The sequence below is a fragment of the Patella vulgata genome, chromosome 3 (genome assembly GCF_932274485.2).
Source record: "Patella vulgata chromosome 3, xgPatVulg1.2, whole genome shotgun sequence".
NCBI lineage: Eukaryota > Metazoa > Mollusca > Gastropoda > Patellidae > Patella > Patella vulgata.
This window is the reverse complement of record NC_065881.2, coordinates 47,021,927-47,043,200: the sequence shown is the minus strand read 5'-3', so window position 1 is coordinate 47,043,200 and position 21,274 is coordinate 47,021,927. Positions and strand designations below refer to the sequence as shown.

The 21,274-nt window shown below is 33.2% G+C and overlaps 1 protein-coding gene across 1 annotated transcript; it reads left to right on the top strand.

Moving 5' to 3' along the window:
- The first annotated feature begins 218 nt into the window (after nt 1–218).
- On the top strand, nt 219–20,400 carry LOC126815592 (dymeclin). Its single transcript, XM_050541305.2, has 16 exons — nt 219–349; nt 2,658–2,799; nt 3,254–3,400; nt 4,878–5,002; nt 7,276–7,384; nt 7,494–7,619; nt 8,115–8,248; nt 8,565–8,756; nt 9,114–9,298; nt 9,994–10,119; nt 10,376–10,489; nt 12,269–12,363; nt 12,594–12,726; nt 13,170–13,352; nt 15,155–15,271; nt 17,319–20,400. The coding sequence occupies exons 2-16, from the start codon at nt 2,660–2,662 to the stop codon at nt 17,490–17,492; spliced, it is 2,100 nt and encodes a 699-aa protein (XP_050397262.1). The 5' UTR covers nt 219–349; nt 2,658–2,659; the 3' UTR covers nt 17,493–20,400.
- Nucleotides 20,401–21,274: the final 874 nt, after the last annotated feature.

Below are 21,274 nucleotides of genomic sequence, written 5' to 3'. Positions count from 1 at the left end.
CAAACTGATCAGCACTGAATATTCGCTGAGCCTCTACATCACTAAACTCAGACGGTACAATCAGCTTATCCGATATTATATTAAAATGTAAAAAGTAATTTGTATTGTCTTAGATTAAAGATAAAATGGAGTTAACATGGTTCAAAGTCAATGGCGAGAGAATAAAGTGGTCTTTATCCTGATAAAACGAGGATGTCGTCTTCCGGAACTGCTGAGTACGCATGCTCACCAACGTGGATGGAGAAGAAAACAATTATTTTGACGGATTATATTATCATCACAAGAATATAGGAAATAAAGAGCTAGTTCCTTTCTAGGAATATGATTTAAAACAGACGGTTCAAACTCGGTATGATTCTTTTTTTAATGTATGGGGAATAATGTTGAATTACCCACGAAATTGTGTGAATTAACAGTGACAAAATCATTTCAGTACATCAATTCCATATATAATCATTCATGTTTTTGACACTAGATTCTAGGTCCAGTTTCAAAACTTTTTTGTGTTGATACCATTGACATCACTCTTTTGCACAGAGATTCTTAGCTACGTTGAGATATACTGATGTGCTTGTTTTTAGCTACGATGTCGATTGTGTGCCTTTCGTGGCTTTGCCTACCGGTAATAATAGGTTATTAATCATAATGTAACATCTTAAAAATAAGATAATTTTAAACTTACAGAGGCCAATGTAGTGGCACAACTATCACCTAACCCCAAATATTCAAATTTAATTTAATGAAGCATTAATTGTTTTTATCCAACATACACCGTCAAACATCTCCCATCTAGTAAAAATGGCGTTCAGTTGGCTTAACGAACGCCCCGATTTTAAATACAATGATTTATACCCGTTTCAGGTAGGATTATATGTTTAATTGTAGTTGGATGTGGCAGAAATATTATAAATAACAATAATCAATCGTCGTTTTGATGAAAAATCTTGTCAATTTTGTTTACTGACACAACATGACGTTAAAAAACACTTTTGCAGGCGCCATTGAAATCTAAATATAGGGTAACGCATAGATTTACATAACTCGGCCATATATGACAAAACGAAATTTAGGAAAGCAGGGGGGAAACAATTGGAATCTTTAAAAAATTGAGAATCTTCATTCATTTATTGTTTTGCCTAGCCCAATTACAGTCAATTTTTTTCACAAATTCCAATTTTGATTCACCTGCTTACCTAAATTTTGTTTCATCTTATATGGCCGAGATACATAAATTTGTGTGTTACCCTATATTTGGATTTCAATGGCTTCTGCCAAGCTGTTAGCAGAAGGGGACTAATTTTTAACAGGATGTTGTGTCGCACATACTGACTATTAACAGGATGTTGTGTCGCACATACTGACTATAGCAAGGTAAGCAAGGTCATATTTTCTCACTAAAATGTTCCTTTACATTGTACTGGCGTTCACAGGGACTTACATGCGATGCGACCGTTTAGCAGTAAAAAGTTGCCCAGTAAGATGTACTGGGAACTGAAATTTTTTCGACAAGAAGTCAATAGGCCGGTTCCTGAACATACAGGGCAAGTGTAATGAGACCTACGTTCGGAGATGAACTAAGGATAGATAAGACACCTCAAGTGGCAAACCCCCAACACTAATCACATCGGGATTCAAATAAGCAAAATTGACAATTTTTTCTTCAAAACAAAGATTGATTAATTATTTATAACATTTCTGCTACATAGTAGTGTATCGTCCTAAGGCCTTTGAGCAAATTTTGTAGTCCTTTGGCAGCAAAAATGTTACTGGCCTATAACTCCCTAATTTCCAATTACACTGACCCCAAACTGTACTTTACATAGCTTAACATATAATAAACCAATTCCCATTGAAATAAAGGTGAAACCTTACCACATAATTGTATGGTTTGATTAAACCCAACTGCTATGCAAAATTTCTGTTCATTTTAAAATGGCCGCCAAACCAGAATCACATGATTTCATGTCTCTAGAAAATACAGAAAAACTGTTCGGTAAGATAAGATTAAGATTTCAGTGTTCCACTTTTCACTATTTGTAACATAATTACTTATTTCCATGCAAACTGTGATGATTGTGTTGAAAATTTGCAACTGAACCTAATTTTACTTGCGCACAGCCTTGAATGGTGTATGAATTGTAGTCTAGGATAAGACAGGATGCGAGTACAATATTGTCGCTTTAAGTGAAAGTCAGAAAGATGGTCATTTTTGTTTCCATGCTATCTATCAAAAAGTACATTTTACCTACTGGTCCAGGCCCCCCATCTTATTAGAACCAGTGTGTTATAAGCTTACCTCACATATAACCATAGAAACATCAAGTCATTGATTTACCTACAATTTATTGCCCAATGCTTGAAAAATTGTCACAGAAACTGCAAACATTGCTTTGCCTATAAGCTTACCAGTATAAATTATCATCAAAATTAACTTAAGATGTCTTCAGTTTGTCAATGTCATTGAAAAAATTGGTCGTTCTGCCACTAAACTAATAGTAATAGTTGTAAAAGACAAGGTGTATATTATTTGATTTACAGAGTAAGTAAAGTAGCCAGTTAAAGTTGTACTGACACTGTTGTTATAAATTGTTCTTGAATTTAATAACTGCTAATAGTCTTCTACATGTTTTTATTCTAATTTATTTGTATATTTTTAGGTATGGGGGCTACTAGTAGTAGTTTGAGTGACTTGTCATCTAATGAATATCTACAGAAGCTTGCTGGCACTGAAGCCATAGATAAAATCGATCCTTTCTGGAACCAGCTACTTTCATTCTCATTCCTGATACCAATTAACACGTAAGTAAATTAAACATACATTATGCAAGAGCTAAATCTTCCTATTGCGCAGGTCTTTCTTTAGTAATGATGATCGAGGCTGTTCCCAAAATTCAATCACTAAATTCTCGGTTCAGAGTGGATCAATTTGACTGAAATTTTCAGCAAATTCCCTTTACATTATCTAGTTTTTAACTATGATAGTGAGAACTGCTAGCTCTTTATCTAATCTCCCAAAATGTATCTAGTAACATGGACAGAGTAACTAGTATAAGCACCCTTATCTACAGATATTATGTAACCTTTTTTAGAAATCATTTGCTAACATTATCTTTTGCATTGTGGAAATACAAAACAGAAACATTTGCTTCTGTTTTTGGAAGCCTAAAATCACCAGGTCAGTGCTAGACATAGTATTGCATTTAACTTTTTGGTTGTCAAGATTGCATTATATATTTTATGTTCAACTTTTCAGGTCTGATTCTCGTATTTTAGAAGAAGCGACATCTCAGATCAGTCGTAACTTTGCTATCAATAACTGTCATACTGGTAATTTTGCAGCACTAGTTCACAACTTTTTAATTCGAGCCACAGAGCTGAAAGCTTCAGCACAATGTGAGGAGTAAGTACAACTGCCAATGTATTTCTTGAAAGATAATTTTGTGTTATTAATGGGTTGATTGCCTAGTACTATTGGGAAATATGTAGGTTTGAGACTATGTGATAAACAGTATCATTAGTTTTATCAATTTAAACAGGGTTCCAGGTCAAACTGCACTAACAGTATTGAAAAATCTTGAGGAGCTTGACATACGTATGCATTGATTCTTGGTGCTTTGAAACATGCCAGCTTTTTTTTTTTTTTTTTTTTTTCCGAGGGGGTTGGATCGCTGAATGGTTAGCGTTTGCGCGCTGTATCATAAAGTCTGCCATTGAGTCGACTGGCGTGGTTTCGAATCCCCGGTTGTACGTGGCATGGAGTAGGGTCGCCTGTCAAACCTCGTGGGTTTTCTCCGGGTCCTCCGGTTTCCTCCCACTGCTAAAGACCCCTACGCGCAAGCGAATTATTGAAATAAAATTAAACCATATGTTGGTCCCGAAATGACCTAGTTTGTGTCGAGTGGACGTTAAACCCCATTTCTCTCTCTCTCGCTTTTTTTTTTTGAACAAATATTATCGTCTCATGAATAGTACCAAATAATTCACTATTTGTCCATTATTAGATATGCTAAATTTCCCATATCCAAAATGTTGATTTTAAAAGACCGTCCAGATACATTTGTAATTGGTTCTGCAGACATGTTTATATGTACATGTATTCCCTAGAATTATATAGATGCAAGACTTTGTGTAAAATGGAGTCATTCAGCTTTATACAATTTAATCATGATTTGTACAATGTATTTTGTAAATCTGCACATGACATTTTCCCACAAAAAGATCACTTTCAGGACAGTCCTTCAAGTTTAAGATGTGCTTTCGCTCCTGCTTCTCTCGACGCACCTCGACTTTCAATCACGGAAGTCATTAAAGACTTCTGCAAATTAGCTAAATTGCTCTCCTAAATATTGAGATTAATAAACTACTTTCATTTTTTGTTTATTTTTAAACTGTATACATTCGAGCTATATAAGTTTCAATGATGATAATTTTGACACAACCATATTCATCAAACATATTCACCAAATACTAAACAAGACTAAAGCATAAATACAATTTGGCTCTCCTTAATTCAAGAAATTGTAGAATTACTCATGCAATATAATTAAGTTTTCTTACAGGGGCTTTTTTCTCATTTTTTAAATTTGCAGGAGCTTTTTATGGCTCCCACACAATTTTATAAATGTGATGGGCTGTATTTACTTCTTTAATATGGAATTTCTACATTTCCTGGCTTACTTAGCTTTGAATCTTTACAGAACAGAATATAAAAAGAAGATTCTTTCTGCTTTCTTTTGTCAAGAATGTGTATTCAACATCGGTAAAAAGTAATGATGCTATCAATTTTGATATTTTTATTTACTGGTATTAGATATTGAAGACAGTTTTCACAAACAATTGTCGGAAATAATATTTTCTCTTTTTAATCTTTTTTTTAGCAACATCTTTATCTGGCAGACTTATAATGCATTGTTTATTATTCGAAGCTTATGTAAATATTTTGTGGAACATCTGAGTGAGGAATTACTATTACAACAGTTTGATTGTAGGGCTAATCCTGCTGGTAAGTATATTGTTATCTGATATGAATCTGACCCTAAAAACTGTATGAGATAAATATTGTACCTACACACATGTAGTTTTTCCGCAATGTTTTAAATATAGATTAAATATCTGTAATATTATTCTGGCATTAATGATATGTTCCGTTGAGGTTACTTGGGTCATTTAGATTATCTTGAATAATTATTAAATTTTTTAAATGAAACATGTTATTTCTTATGGCCTAGAAAAAAATTTCAGGCATCTATTGATTAGTTAGCTAAGCAGATAAGTCAATTTGATAAGTCAATGCTTTAGGATATGATAATTTTGATTTCAAATCTAGGACTATTGATGGAACTTGGTATATAGTTTCACTTCTTGAAAACCATGACTAAGTCCAATCATGAAACTTACTTGATGTATAATTTCACTACTTTAAAATCTTGACTAGATCTGATCGCGCACATTTTCTGAGTAGGCTATGTATATACAAGCAGTTTGATTTCTAGATGCTTTAGAAAAAGATGAATGTGCAATTAATTAATATCTGTGATCTATTTTTTCTGCGATTGAGGTGGCTGACATCAGCATCACTGTTGGCTTGTTTTGTTTCAAATAGTTCATCAGTAATAATCAGATAAGTGAAATCCTTGATGGATCCTTAGAATTTAATATACTATTCAAAAAAAGTAGGGGATATTTGATTTTTAAGTGTTATTAAAGTCACCTAATGAAACTGACGAAGAAACAAATGACAAAATGAAATGAAGTTCACATTCATCGATTTATTCCAAATGATCGTTAGACTTAGTAAGGCACAGACTGACCATTATAAGGGTAAAATGATACCCGGGGTCAAACAGCAAAGTTACCACAGCATCACAACCAAGTCAGTAACGGGTAAATCCTCCTCTGTTTGCCAAACAAGCATTGATCCGACGTGGCATACTCCTAATGAGACGTCTAAGGTCATTTTGGTCCAGATTGTCCCATTCCTGTTGCAACGCAGCAGCAAGTTCTTGGACATTGGCAGGACGTTGTTGACGTTGACGTAACCTCTGTCCAAGCATGTCCCAGACATGCTCGATGGGGGAGAGGTCGGGACTCAGTGCTGGCCAAGGTAATGTGGTGATGTTCTGTTGTTGGAGGTAACCTGTAACGATCCTGGCCCTGTGACATCTTGCGTTGTCATCCTGGAAGATGAAACGGCGGCCATGACGTCGTGCCAACGGCACAACATGGACTGCCAAGATGTTGTCCCGGTAGTACTGGCCTGTAACACGCCCTGCAACAACATGTAAAGCCGTTCTTCCAGCAACAGTGATGCCTCCCCACACCATAACAGAACCACCCCCAAATCGATCATGTCTGATGACGTTAACGTCTTGGAAGCGCTCGTTTCGACGACGCCACACCCTCCTACGTCTGTCCAAAAAATCAACAGTGAACCTTGACTCATCTGAAAACATCACATTGCTCCAGCGTCGATTATCCCAGTGTTGACGATCCCTACACCAACGACGTCTTGTCTGAATGTGATGATCTCTCAAACAAGAGATCATGCGAGGACGTCGGGCGCGAAGGTGACCCCTATGCAGTCGATTCCGAATCGTCTGGCCACTCACTCTCACACCAGTGTCTGTTTGAAGACGAGCGCTGATCTGATTTGCTGTGATGACACGATTTCTCAAGGCCAAGGTACGGATAAATCGATCCTGGGCTTGAGTTGTCGCCCTTGGTCGACCTGAGCGTGGTCTGTCCTGTACAGATTGTGTATCACGGTATCTGGACCATAGCCTGCTTATGACAGACTGAGAAACATTCATCGTCCGCGCCACAACCGCCTGTGTTGTGCCGATCTGTAGCATGCCAAGGGCACGTAACCTTTCATTTTGGGTAAGCCGACGCATATCAAAATTTGTTTTCTGGTCACTAAAACAATTAAACTGATGTTTCCACCCTGGAATTCAATGCCACAATGACTGTAACATTCAAAGTCAGAGTCGTGCAAATCTTGGGTTGGACCCCCATGATGATCCCAAGCATCACCTGCAGTCCATGCGGTAGCTATTGGTGCGTTTGGGCGTCACATGTAACTGGAAATGTTTCTTCTGTTAGGTTCTATAGTGACTTTTTTCGTAGTCATTTGCATATTTTAGTATTATGCCCCCAAAATCAAATATCCCCTACTTTTTTTGAATAGTATATAATTGATGTGTATTGATATATTACATATCAAGAAAACTAAAGGAGTTTTACTCATATATTGTAATAATAAATCTTTATTTATAGACTCAGATGGGGAAAGTGGAGATGAAAATGAATCAGGGGATCAGATGGGATTAATGGCTGAAGATTTGATGAATTCTTTAATAGAATTATTGGTTGATGTTCCAGTTTTGTAAGTAATATTTTATAGAATATGAAACATTATTAAACACCTCTCGTCATTGAATTTTAAAGTTTGATTTATAATGATATTTGAATAGTCAATGTGTTTTTTATTTTAGGAATTTTACCTATGCTCTTCATCTTGAATCATTGAATACGCTACTGGTATTATTATCTATACAGATGTTTCAAACACAAGCTACCAGTAATTTTGTTTTATATCGATTTATGATGCAAGGAAAATGGTAGGTTAATTATATTATAACTTTATTTTATGTTTATCATCTGATGGCCGATACAACTTTTCTTGGCTATGCACATACTTCTGGAAAAACTGCTACTAATTTATTTGGTCGACGTTTCGAAGAGTATTCTCTCAAAGGCATCAAGCTAATGTTAGGATTGTTCATTTGGGCCAGCGAACCCCATTGAACATTTCATAAATTTGAATGGACACCAAGGGATAACTTACCCATCTTTAATTTAGAAAAGCTCTACATTTCTATAGAGGACTTCCTTATGATCCGATAAACAAATCGTAAAGAATTCTGACCTTTAGAGTGCTAAAAACACATTGTGATCAGATGGCAGATGAATGTAACGACAATATATTAATCAACCAATCTGGGACTTACTGTATTCCAAATATATTTCAGTATATTTTCAGAAATACCAGATATATTTCAATATATTTTCAGAAATAGCAAATACCTGAGAGATGATAAATTTTGTTTTTTCAGTGCAATCCATGCCCCTTTGTTATTAAAAGCCTTACTATGGAACTATATAAATCAAGAAAAATGTCCAGCTGAATTATATAAAGGATCTGAAGAAGGAGGCAGTTTAATTGTCCATTTGACAAATTCTGTAGCTTGTAAGTTAATTTATCAATTTCTCTAGGTCTCATTGATTATTTTTAGTATCAACCAGTTTTAGTATCAAATTTGATGTGAGCATTCATTGTAGGCAAAAGCCATTTTGTTGTGACGGCCACATGTTGCCATTATGTATGGCCTGATACACGTACCTAGGTGACTGGCTGTTTGTGCTTTCCTTTTGACAGAAAAACACTGAAAAAGCTTTTAAGATTTTACTGTAAAACATGTAAAACAATTTTGTCATTAGAAATGGCTAGACATAATTGAAGATAAAAGACATCAGTATAGATTTAAATTAATTTGTTTTCTCAGCTAGTCTGTGGTCTGTTGTAACCCTTGGGATGGGACAACAAGAAAAGAAGAAGGAGGATGAATTTACAGAAACATTATTAGCCAATCAGAGTCTTTTATTTATTTTGGTGCTGACAAACCATTGTACAAGTTGTGATAGAGGATTACACAATCCCTATCGTGAAGTTCTTTGTTCGTTTTTGGATTCCGAAGGTATTTTGAATTTTAATAGTAAGCCCTACTATAGAAATAAGTGGGTAAATAATTTAACTGGAATGTGTTTTAAAGATTTGTAGGCTATACATATAAACTAACATGGTGTAAATTTAATTGTTTAATATATTTCCAAGATATTTTGTCAGATAAATAGTTCACTATTTGTAATTGAACAATACATAATTATTAAATTATATTTTAATTTAAAAATGTGCTGAAAAAGTTTATTCTGGTTAAACATCTGCCAAATAACTTAGTAATTGTTTGTCCATAAGTATAAGTTACAGTTAAATGCTCTATCCAATTACTAAAAGATTATTAATTCTATTTATGGTATTCCTTTCTTTATTTCAGATCAATCAGCTACACAGGGTCCAACACATGCTGTAGCAACATTTAAAATTGATTTCTCTAAGTTATATCAGACATTATGTCTTACACTACGTGATGATCAAACCACATTATTACTATATTTATTAATACACCGAAACCCTAGAGTTAAAGATTATCTACTATCTAGAACAAATATAGACCATTTGGTAAGTATATTAGCCTATACATAGTGCCCTGCGAGTTAGATCATAAGGTCTTTCATAGAGTCTGGCGTGCACGTAAATGATCCCTTGGCAGTTGGAATTCGATATAAGAGTAGGCCGTAGGGCGCTGCCCGGGCAAAATTTCCCTCATAGCACACTGTATGGCGTATGCCCGTCTTCATTAGCCCAGTTTAGGAGCAGAACAGTAGGACGTTAAACCCCATTTCATTTAATTTCCCACTTGAAATAAAATTGAACAGTATGTCAGTCCTGAATTGACCTAGTCTGTCGAGTGGACGTTAGACCCTATACGCATTGATGGTAATACTATTATTGCTGTTATGGTCATAGTGTAACATGTCCTTCAAAAAATAGCCTAAAAACTAAAAGGTTATGGAATGAAATGGGATATAAAGTCTTTAAACTCTCTAATTCTTAAACGTCATTTGAAGTTTTCCTTTCGAATATGCTACTGTCTGTAGGTATCCTTGTTTCAAGACATAGCTGCTGTGTTGGTGGATTTTCATGTTTTGCATGGCTATCTTTAAAGAAAACAATCAGATTTTTTTTAAGGATATTCTGAGAACCAGAATATTAAGTTGTGTAGCTTTGTTTCCCTTGTTTTCATAATTTTGTTCAAATTGAAATTGTTATTGATGGTGAGAAATAAAATAAAGCTGATTTATTTGTTTGTGTAGGTAATGCCTTTATTAAAGATCTTATACCAAGCCATGGAACGGAACTCTCATCATATCTATATGGCTCTTATTATACTTCTAATATTGAGTGAAGATGAAGTATTTAATAAAGCCATTCACGAAATAGTAAGTCAGAAGTACTTTTTTTTATGTGCCTGTCTTTTTGTGATAATAAAAAATTATAGAAGTAAGGTAATATAATTTTTATAGCTTATTGCTTTAATCAGTGTCTGGGAATGCTCAATATTCCACATAATTGGGTCAGTTTTTATCCCTGATGGTCCGTTTCTTTTGATATATTGTGTGCTATATTATATTTACCTTGCACTGTGCTAACAGTTCCAATTAAATTTTTCATATATCTTGCCTTGTTTTTTTGTAGACAATAAAGAATGTATTATGGTTTAAAGAACGGCCTTTAACAGAAGTAACATTGGGAGGATTGTTGATATTAGTTTTAATACGAACAATTCAGTTTAATCTGAGTCGCATGAGAGTAAGTACTGTATTACACATTATGACAACAGTTGCTATAATATTCATCTATTTCATAGAGAGGGGTGTGGCTGTCAAACGTTAAGAGGTGTTGCTCCTGGAAACAAGTGATGTACATAATAGTAATCTATTACAGCGGGGATAATGGCAAGCAGGTGCCACTCTCGCTCCAATCTGGATAGGGTTTCATAAATAACAGGACTTTTGGCAAGGGGCCAGAGGCTGCCTAGGTCCTGGAAGCTCCCATTTCTAAACAATTACTGGCTAGTAAAATTACTAGTGTAAACATATGGTATATCGAGGTTGTGAACCTCCTAGAGGTCACAATTTTGATCCGATTTTGATGAACCTTGAAATGCATGTTTATAACCCAAAGATCTTGGTTCCTTTTGATATTCGCGCATATCGGATGGTAACTTCCTGAATTATGGCCCTTGATTGTATCATGTTTTGAGCTTGTTGACAATTTTTATCCGATTTGAAATAAAAAACGTGTTAATATATCACAGTTATACACTAATGATGGTTGAGTTCGAATTTCGTAAAAATAGGGCAAAAACTGACGGACATAATGGCTGCCCCTTGTACGCAAATAGTGTAAAAATATGTTATATCTAGGTTGTGGACCCTCTATAGACCACAGTTTTTATCTGATTAGGATGAAACTTTAAATATATGTTTTTATCATAAAGATCTTGGTTCCTTTTATAATCACACATATCCGAACGTAACTTCCTGGATTATGGCCCCTGATTGGTCGAAAGATCACATTTTTAGCTTGTGGATTCTCTAGAGGCCACAATTTTTTTTCCGATTTTAAAAAATGTTTAGATACATCACTATTCCACCATAATGAAGGTTGAATTGGAATTTCGGGAAAATCGAAATGAAAGTGCCTGACAAAATGGCCACTCTTTGTATAAATACGGTATGTAATACAAAGGTTATGGACCCTCTAGAGGTCAAAATTTTTATCTGATTTTGATGAAACTTAAAACATATCTTTATATTCTAAAAATCTGAGTCCCTTTTGATATCTGCGCATTTCAGACCATACCTTTCTGGATTATGTAATACAAAGGTTATGGACCCTCTAGAGGTCACAATTTTTATCTGATTTTGATAAAACTTAACAAACATATCTTTATATTCCAATAGTCTGAGTCCCTTTTGATATTTGCGCATTTCAGACCATAACTTTCTGGATTATGGCCCCTGATTGTACAAAAAATCGTTTTTGTTTTTAGCTTCTTCTCTATCCATCTCTTGCAAAATGTGGATGTATCCTGCCTGGCAGGCACTGGTTATAAGCCGCATTTGAGTATTTAGTTTCGTATTTAATTGATTTGGCTACACATATGTGGCATTGACAAAATATGTCTTTGTTCAACATTTTTTGACATCAAACATAATTTAACGATGTCGGGAAGGTTAAAGACTCTCAAAGTGATTTAAATGCTTATGAATGATTTCGATTCGGATTATATCGATGACACCAATTCTGAAGATGATATTTCTGATGAAAATGATTTAGAATGATTTGCAAATTATAGATCAACTTATCCCCTTCAACTTTTTTATTGGTGTCAAGAGTCTATCACTTATAATTATCCGGCAATAGTCGATTGAAATAGGCATACAAAATATTTCACTTCAGCCTTTATTTAGACGACCACTTGGCGTCATGACGTCAAAATGACGACGACCAGTTAAGGGTTAATATGTCATGTATTGTGGCAATGATATAATTTTAAAGCTTTATATCTTTGTTCATTTTCAGGATAAATATTTACATACTAATTGTTTGGCAGCTTTGGCAAATATGTCATCTCAGTTTATCAATCTACATCCATTTGTGGCACAGAAAATAGTCAGGTAACTAATAAGTGTGTGTCTTCAGCAATGCAAGGTTGTTAATGTCCATTATATGTCTTTCTTATTCAGAGTAAGTTCCCTTTAATAGAATTTCATTGTCAAATTATAAATATGTTTCTCGTTTAGCATTTTATCACTACAATGTTTCCCTAAATCCAAGTTGAGGAGACCTAATTGACCACCAGAGAGATAAATAGGCCTTTAATCTAACCTTGACCCTTTCATTTTAGTTTGTTTTCTCAACTGTGTAAGAAACAATCTAGATTAATAGATCAAATCAGTGAATTAGCTACAAGTGCAAAACAAATAGAAAATAAGACACAAGAAAATACAGAAGATAAAGAGGATGAGAGTGCTTTATTAGTAAGTCCCACTCTGTAATATAATTACATATAACTCGCCTTATATATATTACGTTTAACTCATCTTATATAATTCTCATATAATTTATTACAAAATTTTATTTTATCTTTCCTATTGGCCGCCAGAAATGTCCTACTTCCATGTCAAGATAAGTTTTGTTGGTCAAATATGTGACTTAATTATGCTTGATAAAAAATATCTTAATTGATTATGTTGGTTTAAGTACACAGGACTAGTGGACTGTGCAAAAAAAAATATAAAAAATGTGAAGGCAACGCACAGGTCACTCGTACAATTATATTGGTCTACCATATTTCGACTTTCAGCGTACCATTGAACAAATGTCTATCATTCATATTGAATGAATATCTTATTATTAATAAATAGGTGTTGTGTTATTGCTTGAAACTTGTTTATGAATATTTTGCCCATTTTATTTGTAGTTACAAGATATGAATGTTTTAGAAGAGGTTATAAGAATGGTGTTAGAGATTATCAACTCTTGTTTAGCTTCATCTTTACATCATAATCCTAATCTAATCTATACCTTACTATATCAACGTGATCAATTCACCTTGTATCGTACACATCCTACATTTCAAGACATCATTCAAAATATTGAAACGGTAAGATTCCTACAAAATTTTAAAATATTTAAAGATGCCTTATGTAAGATGTAGATAAAGAGCTGGATGTTCTTGCTATAATAGATCCAAAATAGAAACTGATAAATGAATATATTGAAAATTTTATTTAAATTACTTTATTTTGAGCAAAGTAATGATTGTTTGAAGATAAAGTGTAGATGTTCATTATCGTAGCAGTGCTTCACATTTACAAAATCAAAAAAAGCGTCTGTCAATTTCAGAAATGAGAAATCAGCTGCCGTATAAAACCTTTCTTAATTATATTGTAAGAGTACTTCTATATTTTTTTAAATTAAAATTGCATTTATGCTTTAATATTTTTTTAATATGTTCTTATGGAAGATACTGTCTATAACGTTGAAGAAAACACTGATTAGCCTATTTTGTATTATATTTTAATTATTTAACTTTATTTCACACTCTGTAAAACCAATTTTACGAACCTATTTCTATCCACCGCTAGTTGCCCTCCAGTATTCCACTTATAATATGTTGCATACATATTCTGACATTCCAGTACTGATAATCAACACAATGACACAAGCGGTACATAAAAACATAGACCATATATATGGTCCATGATAAAAACAACTTAGAGAGTCAGACATTCTATCAGTCTCAGAGTCATTTCAAATCAACATCCGGCAACATACGAAGCTGTCAAGTAACATCATATTCTGTTGGCTGATTAAAGATTTCTATTCAATTAAAACAAGCCAGACATTAGCATTCGATATCAGAATGAAAAAGAGGTTCGATATATTTGGTGAATAATATGGTAGCCTCAAAGTTATCTTAGAAACCCTGATAGCTCGAAGGGGGTCACTGTACATAAACGTATGCAGGTTAAAAGTAAACAAAATCTGAAAGTAGTGTATTAATGTCAACTTTTAGAAGAACGATTTAGCTAATTTGCGAGCATATTTAATGACTCCCGCAAAGGAAAGTTGAGGAGCGCAGGAGAGAAAGCACACCTAAAGCGTGAAGGACTGTCATAGCAATGGTGCTTGAAACCCGAGACTTGGTCTTGATTGTTCATTTTATTGTTGAATATTTAAATATCTGCCATCCGATGGTCTAGAGAATTGATTATAGGCTTGTTATGTTAATAAATATCTAAATTATAATTTGTGTAACATTTAAAGCCAAAAGAAATACCTGCAATAAGCAGATTTAGCTCTTACATAATGCATCTTTAGTTTAAAGGCCGTCTTTGGTTTTTTTATTCTCCCACACTTTAATAATGTGATTGTATATTTCCTTCACCAATTTCTCTTTGTCTGGCAGTTGTTCACATTTCTTGTTGGTACACTAGCAGCTATGCAATAATCTGTGTGTCTTATTTTCCCCACCAACAGGGAACTGTTGACAGCTTTAGAAATTGATATTGGCTGCCTATCACAATGAAATGAAGAAGCCTATTAATTTTCAATGTTTTTTCAATAATTACCTCCATTGTTTGCCCTGTTGTTACTAAATCTTGTTAGAACCTATTGTCCTGAAACTTGTATTGGTTGGCATCATAGAGGCTTCCATTATAATCCAATTTATTTGAAAGTTTTATGTGTTGTTTAACTTGGATGACGCAGCTGCTGGCGAATGTATTTTTCATTGCCAGGTAACCTACGAGTATGTATGTTGTGCACCATTTAAATTATCTGACTCAGATATAATTTTGATAAATGTTTACCATGGTTTAAGATAATTTGAGTACACAAATATGATTCACTTAAACAAAATTCTGTTACACTTTCTTCAGATATTGACATTATATATTTCAGGTACTGAATTACTTCTCAGCTATGTTAGAGAAATCTGGTAGAAGTAACCTTACACCTAATGAAGTACTGGAATATATTAAACAGGGTTCGGTTAAATTTAGACGAGAAAGACTTCAGGTTAGTAATTAACTTTTTTATCAAGTATGACAATGTACAATTGTAACTTCAGAATATCAAATGTCATAACACTGTTTGTCAGCCTCAATAACTGGGGTAGTTCTTGTAGAATCGTGAAGTAATTAAACAAAGCAATTATGTTGACATGGTTGGTCAAGTTATTTTTATACGCCCTCATGGAAATGTGGTCGTATATTACCGTCGACCCCATCCGAATGTACGTACATCCGTCAGCCACATTTTCTTGTGAATACTCTACAGACTACATTTGTCATCTGATTATTTTGAAATTGATATATGTTGTTAACATGAGGGAGATGAAGAAGTCTATTTAATTTCAATAATTTCCGTTAATTTCTTCTGGAGGTGAGGTGTGGCCCTGTTTCACTTTGTTGAACCTTGTGAATGCTTTAACAACAAAAGTTATCATCTGATCTGTATGGAATATATCTGCATCATTTAAATTAGTAAAACATACAATGATATTGAATTTCTGGAGTTATATGGCCCTTGTTTCACTTTGTTGGACCTTGTGAACGCTCTAATGACAAAATTCATCATCCGATCTGTATGAAATTTATACAGATCATTTGAATTACCCCCCGGTAGTGACATGAAGACTCCTATTGAATTTCAGCCATTTCCAATAATTACATCTAGAGTTATCACCCTTGTTTAACTTTGTTGAACCTTGTGAGTTATCATCTGATCTGTACGAAATTTATATGCATCATTTAAATTACTGAAACATAGAATCCTATTGATTTTCAGCAATTTCAAATAATTACTTGTAGAGTTATGGCCCTTGACAAACCTTGTGAACGCTCGAATGATGGAAGTTATCATCCGATCTGTATGAAATTTATAGGCATTATTTAAATTAGTGAAATGAAGGAACCTATTCTGTCAATTACTTCTAAATTTATGGCCCTTGTTTTACTTTGTTTCGAATGACAAAGCTATAATCCGTTCTGTATGAAATTTATATGCATTATTTGAATTAGTAAAACGAAAAAGCCGGTCGAATTTCAAAAATTTCTGTAAATTATTTCCAAAGTTAAGGCCCTTGTTTCAGTTTGTAGAACCTTGTGAACCCTTAAACGACGAAAATTATAATCTGATCTGTATGAAATTGTCTATTAATAAGTGCTTCCAATTATCTACAAAAGAATAAATATGCGATTTAGATGCTGTGGGCATATGTTTCGTTGCCTGGCAACCTAGCTTCTTATTTAGTCAGAGCATCTAGACTTTCGTGGGTATTGCAATGCTAACAGCACATGAGCTATATGTCCTATTCAGCCGTGATTCCAGAGGCTGATAATGTAGTTTGAAAATGATAGAAACTGACATGGTTAAAAAGTTAAACATGCATTATGCACTTCTTTAAGTGGCATTTAGTAATTGAACAGTAACACACTAACACTATTTATGGAATAACAATCACTGGTTTATTAACATGCAACGTTTCGAAGATGATACTCTCATCAGTTGCTTGATAAAGACGAGAGTATCATCGTCGAAACGTTGCATGTTAATAAACCAGTGATTGTTATTCCATAAATAGTGTTAGTGTGATGCATTATGCAAGAGCTATATCTGCCTATTGCAGGTCTTTCTTTAGGCCTGAAATGTTTTCTAAAGTATTAATTAGACATTAATTAACTGATCCAGGCTTAAATCAACTCTCGATGGCATCAGATTTCTCCGATATTAAATAGATTAGAATGGTTCAGCGATACTTAAATTTGATTTAATCAAATATGGAGGACCGAGACTTAGCTTCGATCAACCAGTACGGTGGTTGAAATTATTGCACACGTCTGTCAAACCTTCAGAGGCTAATTTCTTCGCTTGCAATAGAGTAATTTGAATGAAATTTTCAAATTATTCATTTTACATCATCTACTTTCGAACTATTATAGCAAGAATGGCTAGTTCTTTATCTAAATTTTACATAATCTATCTTTAAGTTATGTTTACATATAGAGAATTTTATATTTGTTAAAAGTTTACTTCATGCATTGATGTTTTCTCTGTATTTCAGAAATTTCCAGATCTGAAATTTAAATACGTGGAAGAAGATTCACCAGAAGAATTTTTTATACCATATATCTGGTCATTAGTACATCAATCATCTAATATGTACTTTAATCCTTCTAGAATTATTCTATTCTCAGTTGGTAATTCAGAGGCAGAAGGAACATTAAAATTGGTATAAGTTCTACAGTGTCAGTACTGTAAAGAAGAAGACAGTGCTTATTGATAGACTATTGGTCAGTATAGACCTGGATTGTTCATTCACATTTGTATCAGAGGATACCAAAACTTCATTTGTATATTCATTGCCATTCTGTTTTATATTGGTGTATTTTGTTTACTTCAAATCACCGAGATAAAATCTTTATTTTCAATGCAAGTTTGTCCAATTATGAACTGTGGTTCATAATGTTCTGTGTATATATATATATATCTCATTTACATTTTAAGTTACAAATACTGCGGCGCAAGGAATTTAGTGCGTTATGAAGTTAAAGTAAACAGAAATTGAATGCCATCCACTGTATCCTATTTTCTAACTTAAATTGGAAGGCTTCTTATAAATTGAAAAAGAGGTAATGTTCCAGTTTAAATAAATATCAGATAATTACACCATTAACATCAACCATATTGATTACCCTATCAATTAATCATCATTTTTGTTTTGATGGTGTTTTAATGTTGAACAAGAATGTCAATTGTCTTGTGGAACTAGTTGGCTACCATACCTAAATATTTTGGGCTATTTGAAAAATGTGACACATTAAGTTTTTTGTTTTGCAGTAAATATTTAGATGATAGAACAACTTACATGTATATAGATTAATATTAAACACATTCTCTCTCTTACTTTCAAGATATCATTTTGTTAATATGTACATAGTAATAATTTTATTGTAAACAAATTATTTTTTTATACATAGTCATATGTATGGTTGTGAGATGAATGGCTACTATCTAATGTTGACCTTGTGGTCAAATTACTAATGGTGTAAATCGAAGATGTTGACTATACAGGTCCATTGGGCATGTTCAGGCTAGATCATGTGCAAAACTTGAAAGAAATCGGCACATTTATGGCTTAGATACATGCATTTGAATATAATTTATAAGTAGTAAGCATTTAATAATGGTTTCAAGTTAGCAAATGCTCAAATTGCTATGTTCTAATTTGCCAAGTACTTTAAAATTCAATAATTAGATGAATCTTTTTTTATTTTGAATATATTATTTGAATTAAATGTGTTGGCTTGTTTGAACTGAAAATGCATCTTCAGTAATAAGTTATTAGATCCAAAACTGTCTGAGTACATCAGATAAATGTTTTGGGATTTCACTGCAGGACTTTAACTACTGGTATGTTTATAGTGGGTGTCATTATCAGGAGGTGTCTTATAGTATAGAGAAGAGTGTACGTAGATTAGATCATTGACTAATTAATAAATCCTTCTTTTAATTCGGTTAATATACATAAATTGTTGGGGGATTGGAGATTTGTCCAATTTATTTCTGTTTTATAGTGTAAAATATTACTATACATATTTTGTAAATATATTTTGTTACAAGGTCCACATTGGTGTTTGTGTATGGTTCTTTTTAAAGGCATTTATCTTGTATATATTAAAAATATAAGTAATACATCCAAGATGTATATGTTTGAATACAAATCAAGACTTTTAATTTATATAAATAAATTCTGCATTAAAATTATGTATTAAATTGATAGTTATATCATTAAGGCCATACAAAAAACATATCAAGGATCAATTCTGCCTGGGCTAAATGACTTCTCATAAACATCACATTTCAAGACATTACATTTATTTTATGTTGGTTTTAATAGAAATATTATGATTGTCAATAACATTTATCAAGGTTGCATACTTGATAACTGAGCCTATGATACAATTCAGGTTTCAATCAGAAACGATTTATTGAGTTACTTCTTGTAACCAGAAGAAAATATAAAAGTTTGGTAAATAATGAGACTGCTTTTATTTTATCAAATAAAAATGGTTGTACATCATTTTTTAAGTGACACAGGAGTAGACCTATCTGAGAATATTTAATTTATATGGCCTAATGAAAAAGTCATCAGTTGATAGTTTGGGTTTTAATCATACTGGAACTCGATGGTTTATTGATATTTGAATATTTATTTGTATGACAGTTTGAAAGTGTGTTCATTTTTCAATAATCTGCCTAGAACTAGTAGAACAAACAGTTAAGATTATTGTTTTATTCATTCATACAAAGTTAATTAATTCAGTGTAATTTACTCTCAACATTACTATTATTTAAACTTACCTGTAGTATAATAGTTGAAACTAGAAAGGATGAACATCGTCACCAATTCCTTCCTTACTTTCTTCACACACTATCCAATTCTAGAACTATTTCCCCCAAATCAGTTAGAAAAGAAAAATAATTTTGTTGAAGATATTTTCTATACACATTTAGTATTGTAAATAATGGGTATAACAATATTTATTATATAGTTTTCAATATGATATATTACAGGGTTGTTGCTGTTTGTTAAATATTAATATTGTCAGTTGTTATTACTTTCTAAAAAAAAACAATTTATAATTTGATCTATTTCTGATATATTAAACAGGCATTATGTAAGATTTAAATAAAGAGTTGACCGTTCTTGGAATAATGGTTTAAAAACAGATAATGAAAACTTAATGTATTGAAAATTTCATTCAAATTACTTTACTTTAGTTATGATTGTTTGAAGATGTAGCGAGATTGATTATAATTATTGTAGCTACGGTACATGATAATCAAGGCCAAGTCTCGATTATCCATTTTATCAGTAAATTTTTAATTCATTTAAACCTCTGCCATCCAATGATTTAGCGAGTTGATTATAGGCTTGTCATGTGAATAAATGTCTAAATATTTATTTATAAAACATTTGAAGCCCAAATAAAAACCTGCAATAGGCAGATTGAGCTCTTACATAATGCATCTTTAAGTTTATTATTTATATTTATTCCTGTCAAAGATATAAATACTTGACTTATTTGTTACATGTATTATTGGTCATGCAGAGAAGTGGAATAAAAATTATTTATACGAAAGGCATTTTATTGTGTCTTTTATTGTTATGCATTTTGGTGTGTCCTGGGGCATATTTTATTAACTAGAAAATAGCTGATATTGTGAGTTGCCCCCCTTTTAACAAGCTGTTACAAGCTTCTCATTTCTAGTTCTTAAGGCCATTTTACACAATCCTACTTTTGTTCAAGAACATCATCCAAACTGGGCTAATGAAGACGGGCATATGCCATACAGTGTGCTATGAGGGAAATTTTGTCCGGACAGCAGCACTACGGCCTACTCTTATATCGAATTCCAACTGTCAAGGGATCTTTTACGTGCACGCCAATGTGTACACGGGACCTCAGTTTTTCGTCACATCTGAACAACTAGACAGCTGTCCTTGTCAGGCCCTCCGTCCTGCATCACTGACAAGGCGGAACCATGCCGGAAAGTCTGAATGAACTTTCTCGGCCAATGCAGGGATCGAACACCCGACCTCCAGGTTAGCGAGCCAGTGTCTTACTCACTGTGACCCCCTTTATATATTATAAACATATTGGCAAAAAGACTATCACTGGTCAAGGAATATCATTATCTGGATGTCACTCAAAAAATTATAATTCATGTTGACTTTTCAAGATATGAAAAATGTGTTTTGGCTTGACTTTATATTACTTTCTAGAACAATTTAAACTACTTCTCTTTAGAGGAGTTCACATACCTACGAAACGTTGGTTATATTTTGTATTTATTCAATAATTTAATCCAAAAGTAATAAATGAAGTGGGTACAGTGTATTAACTTGTGTAGATACATACTGTAATAATGTACTTGTATGCCTTCTCTAGGTAACTGCAGTTTCAAATATGCAAACTTTTGAGACATGAAAATCTGGATTCCATTTTGTGACTT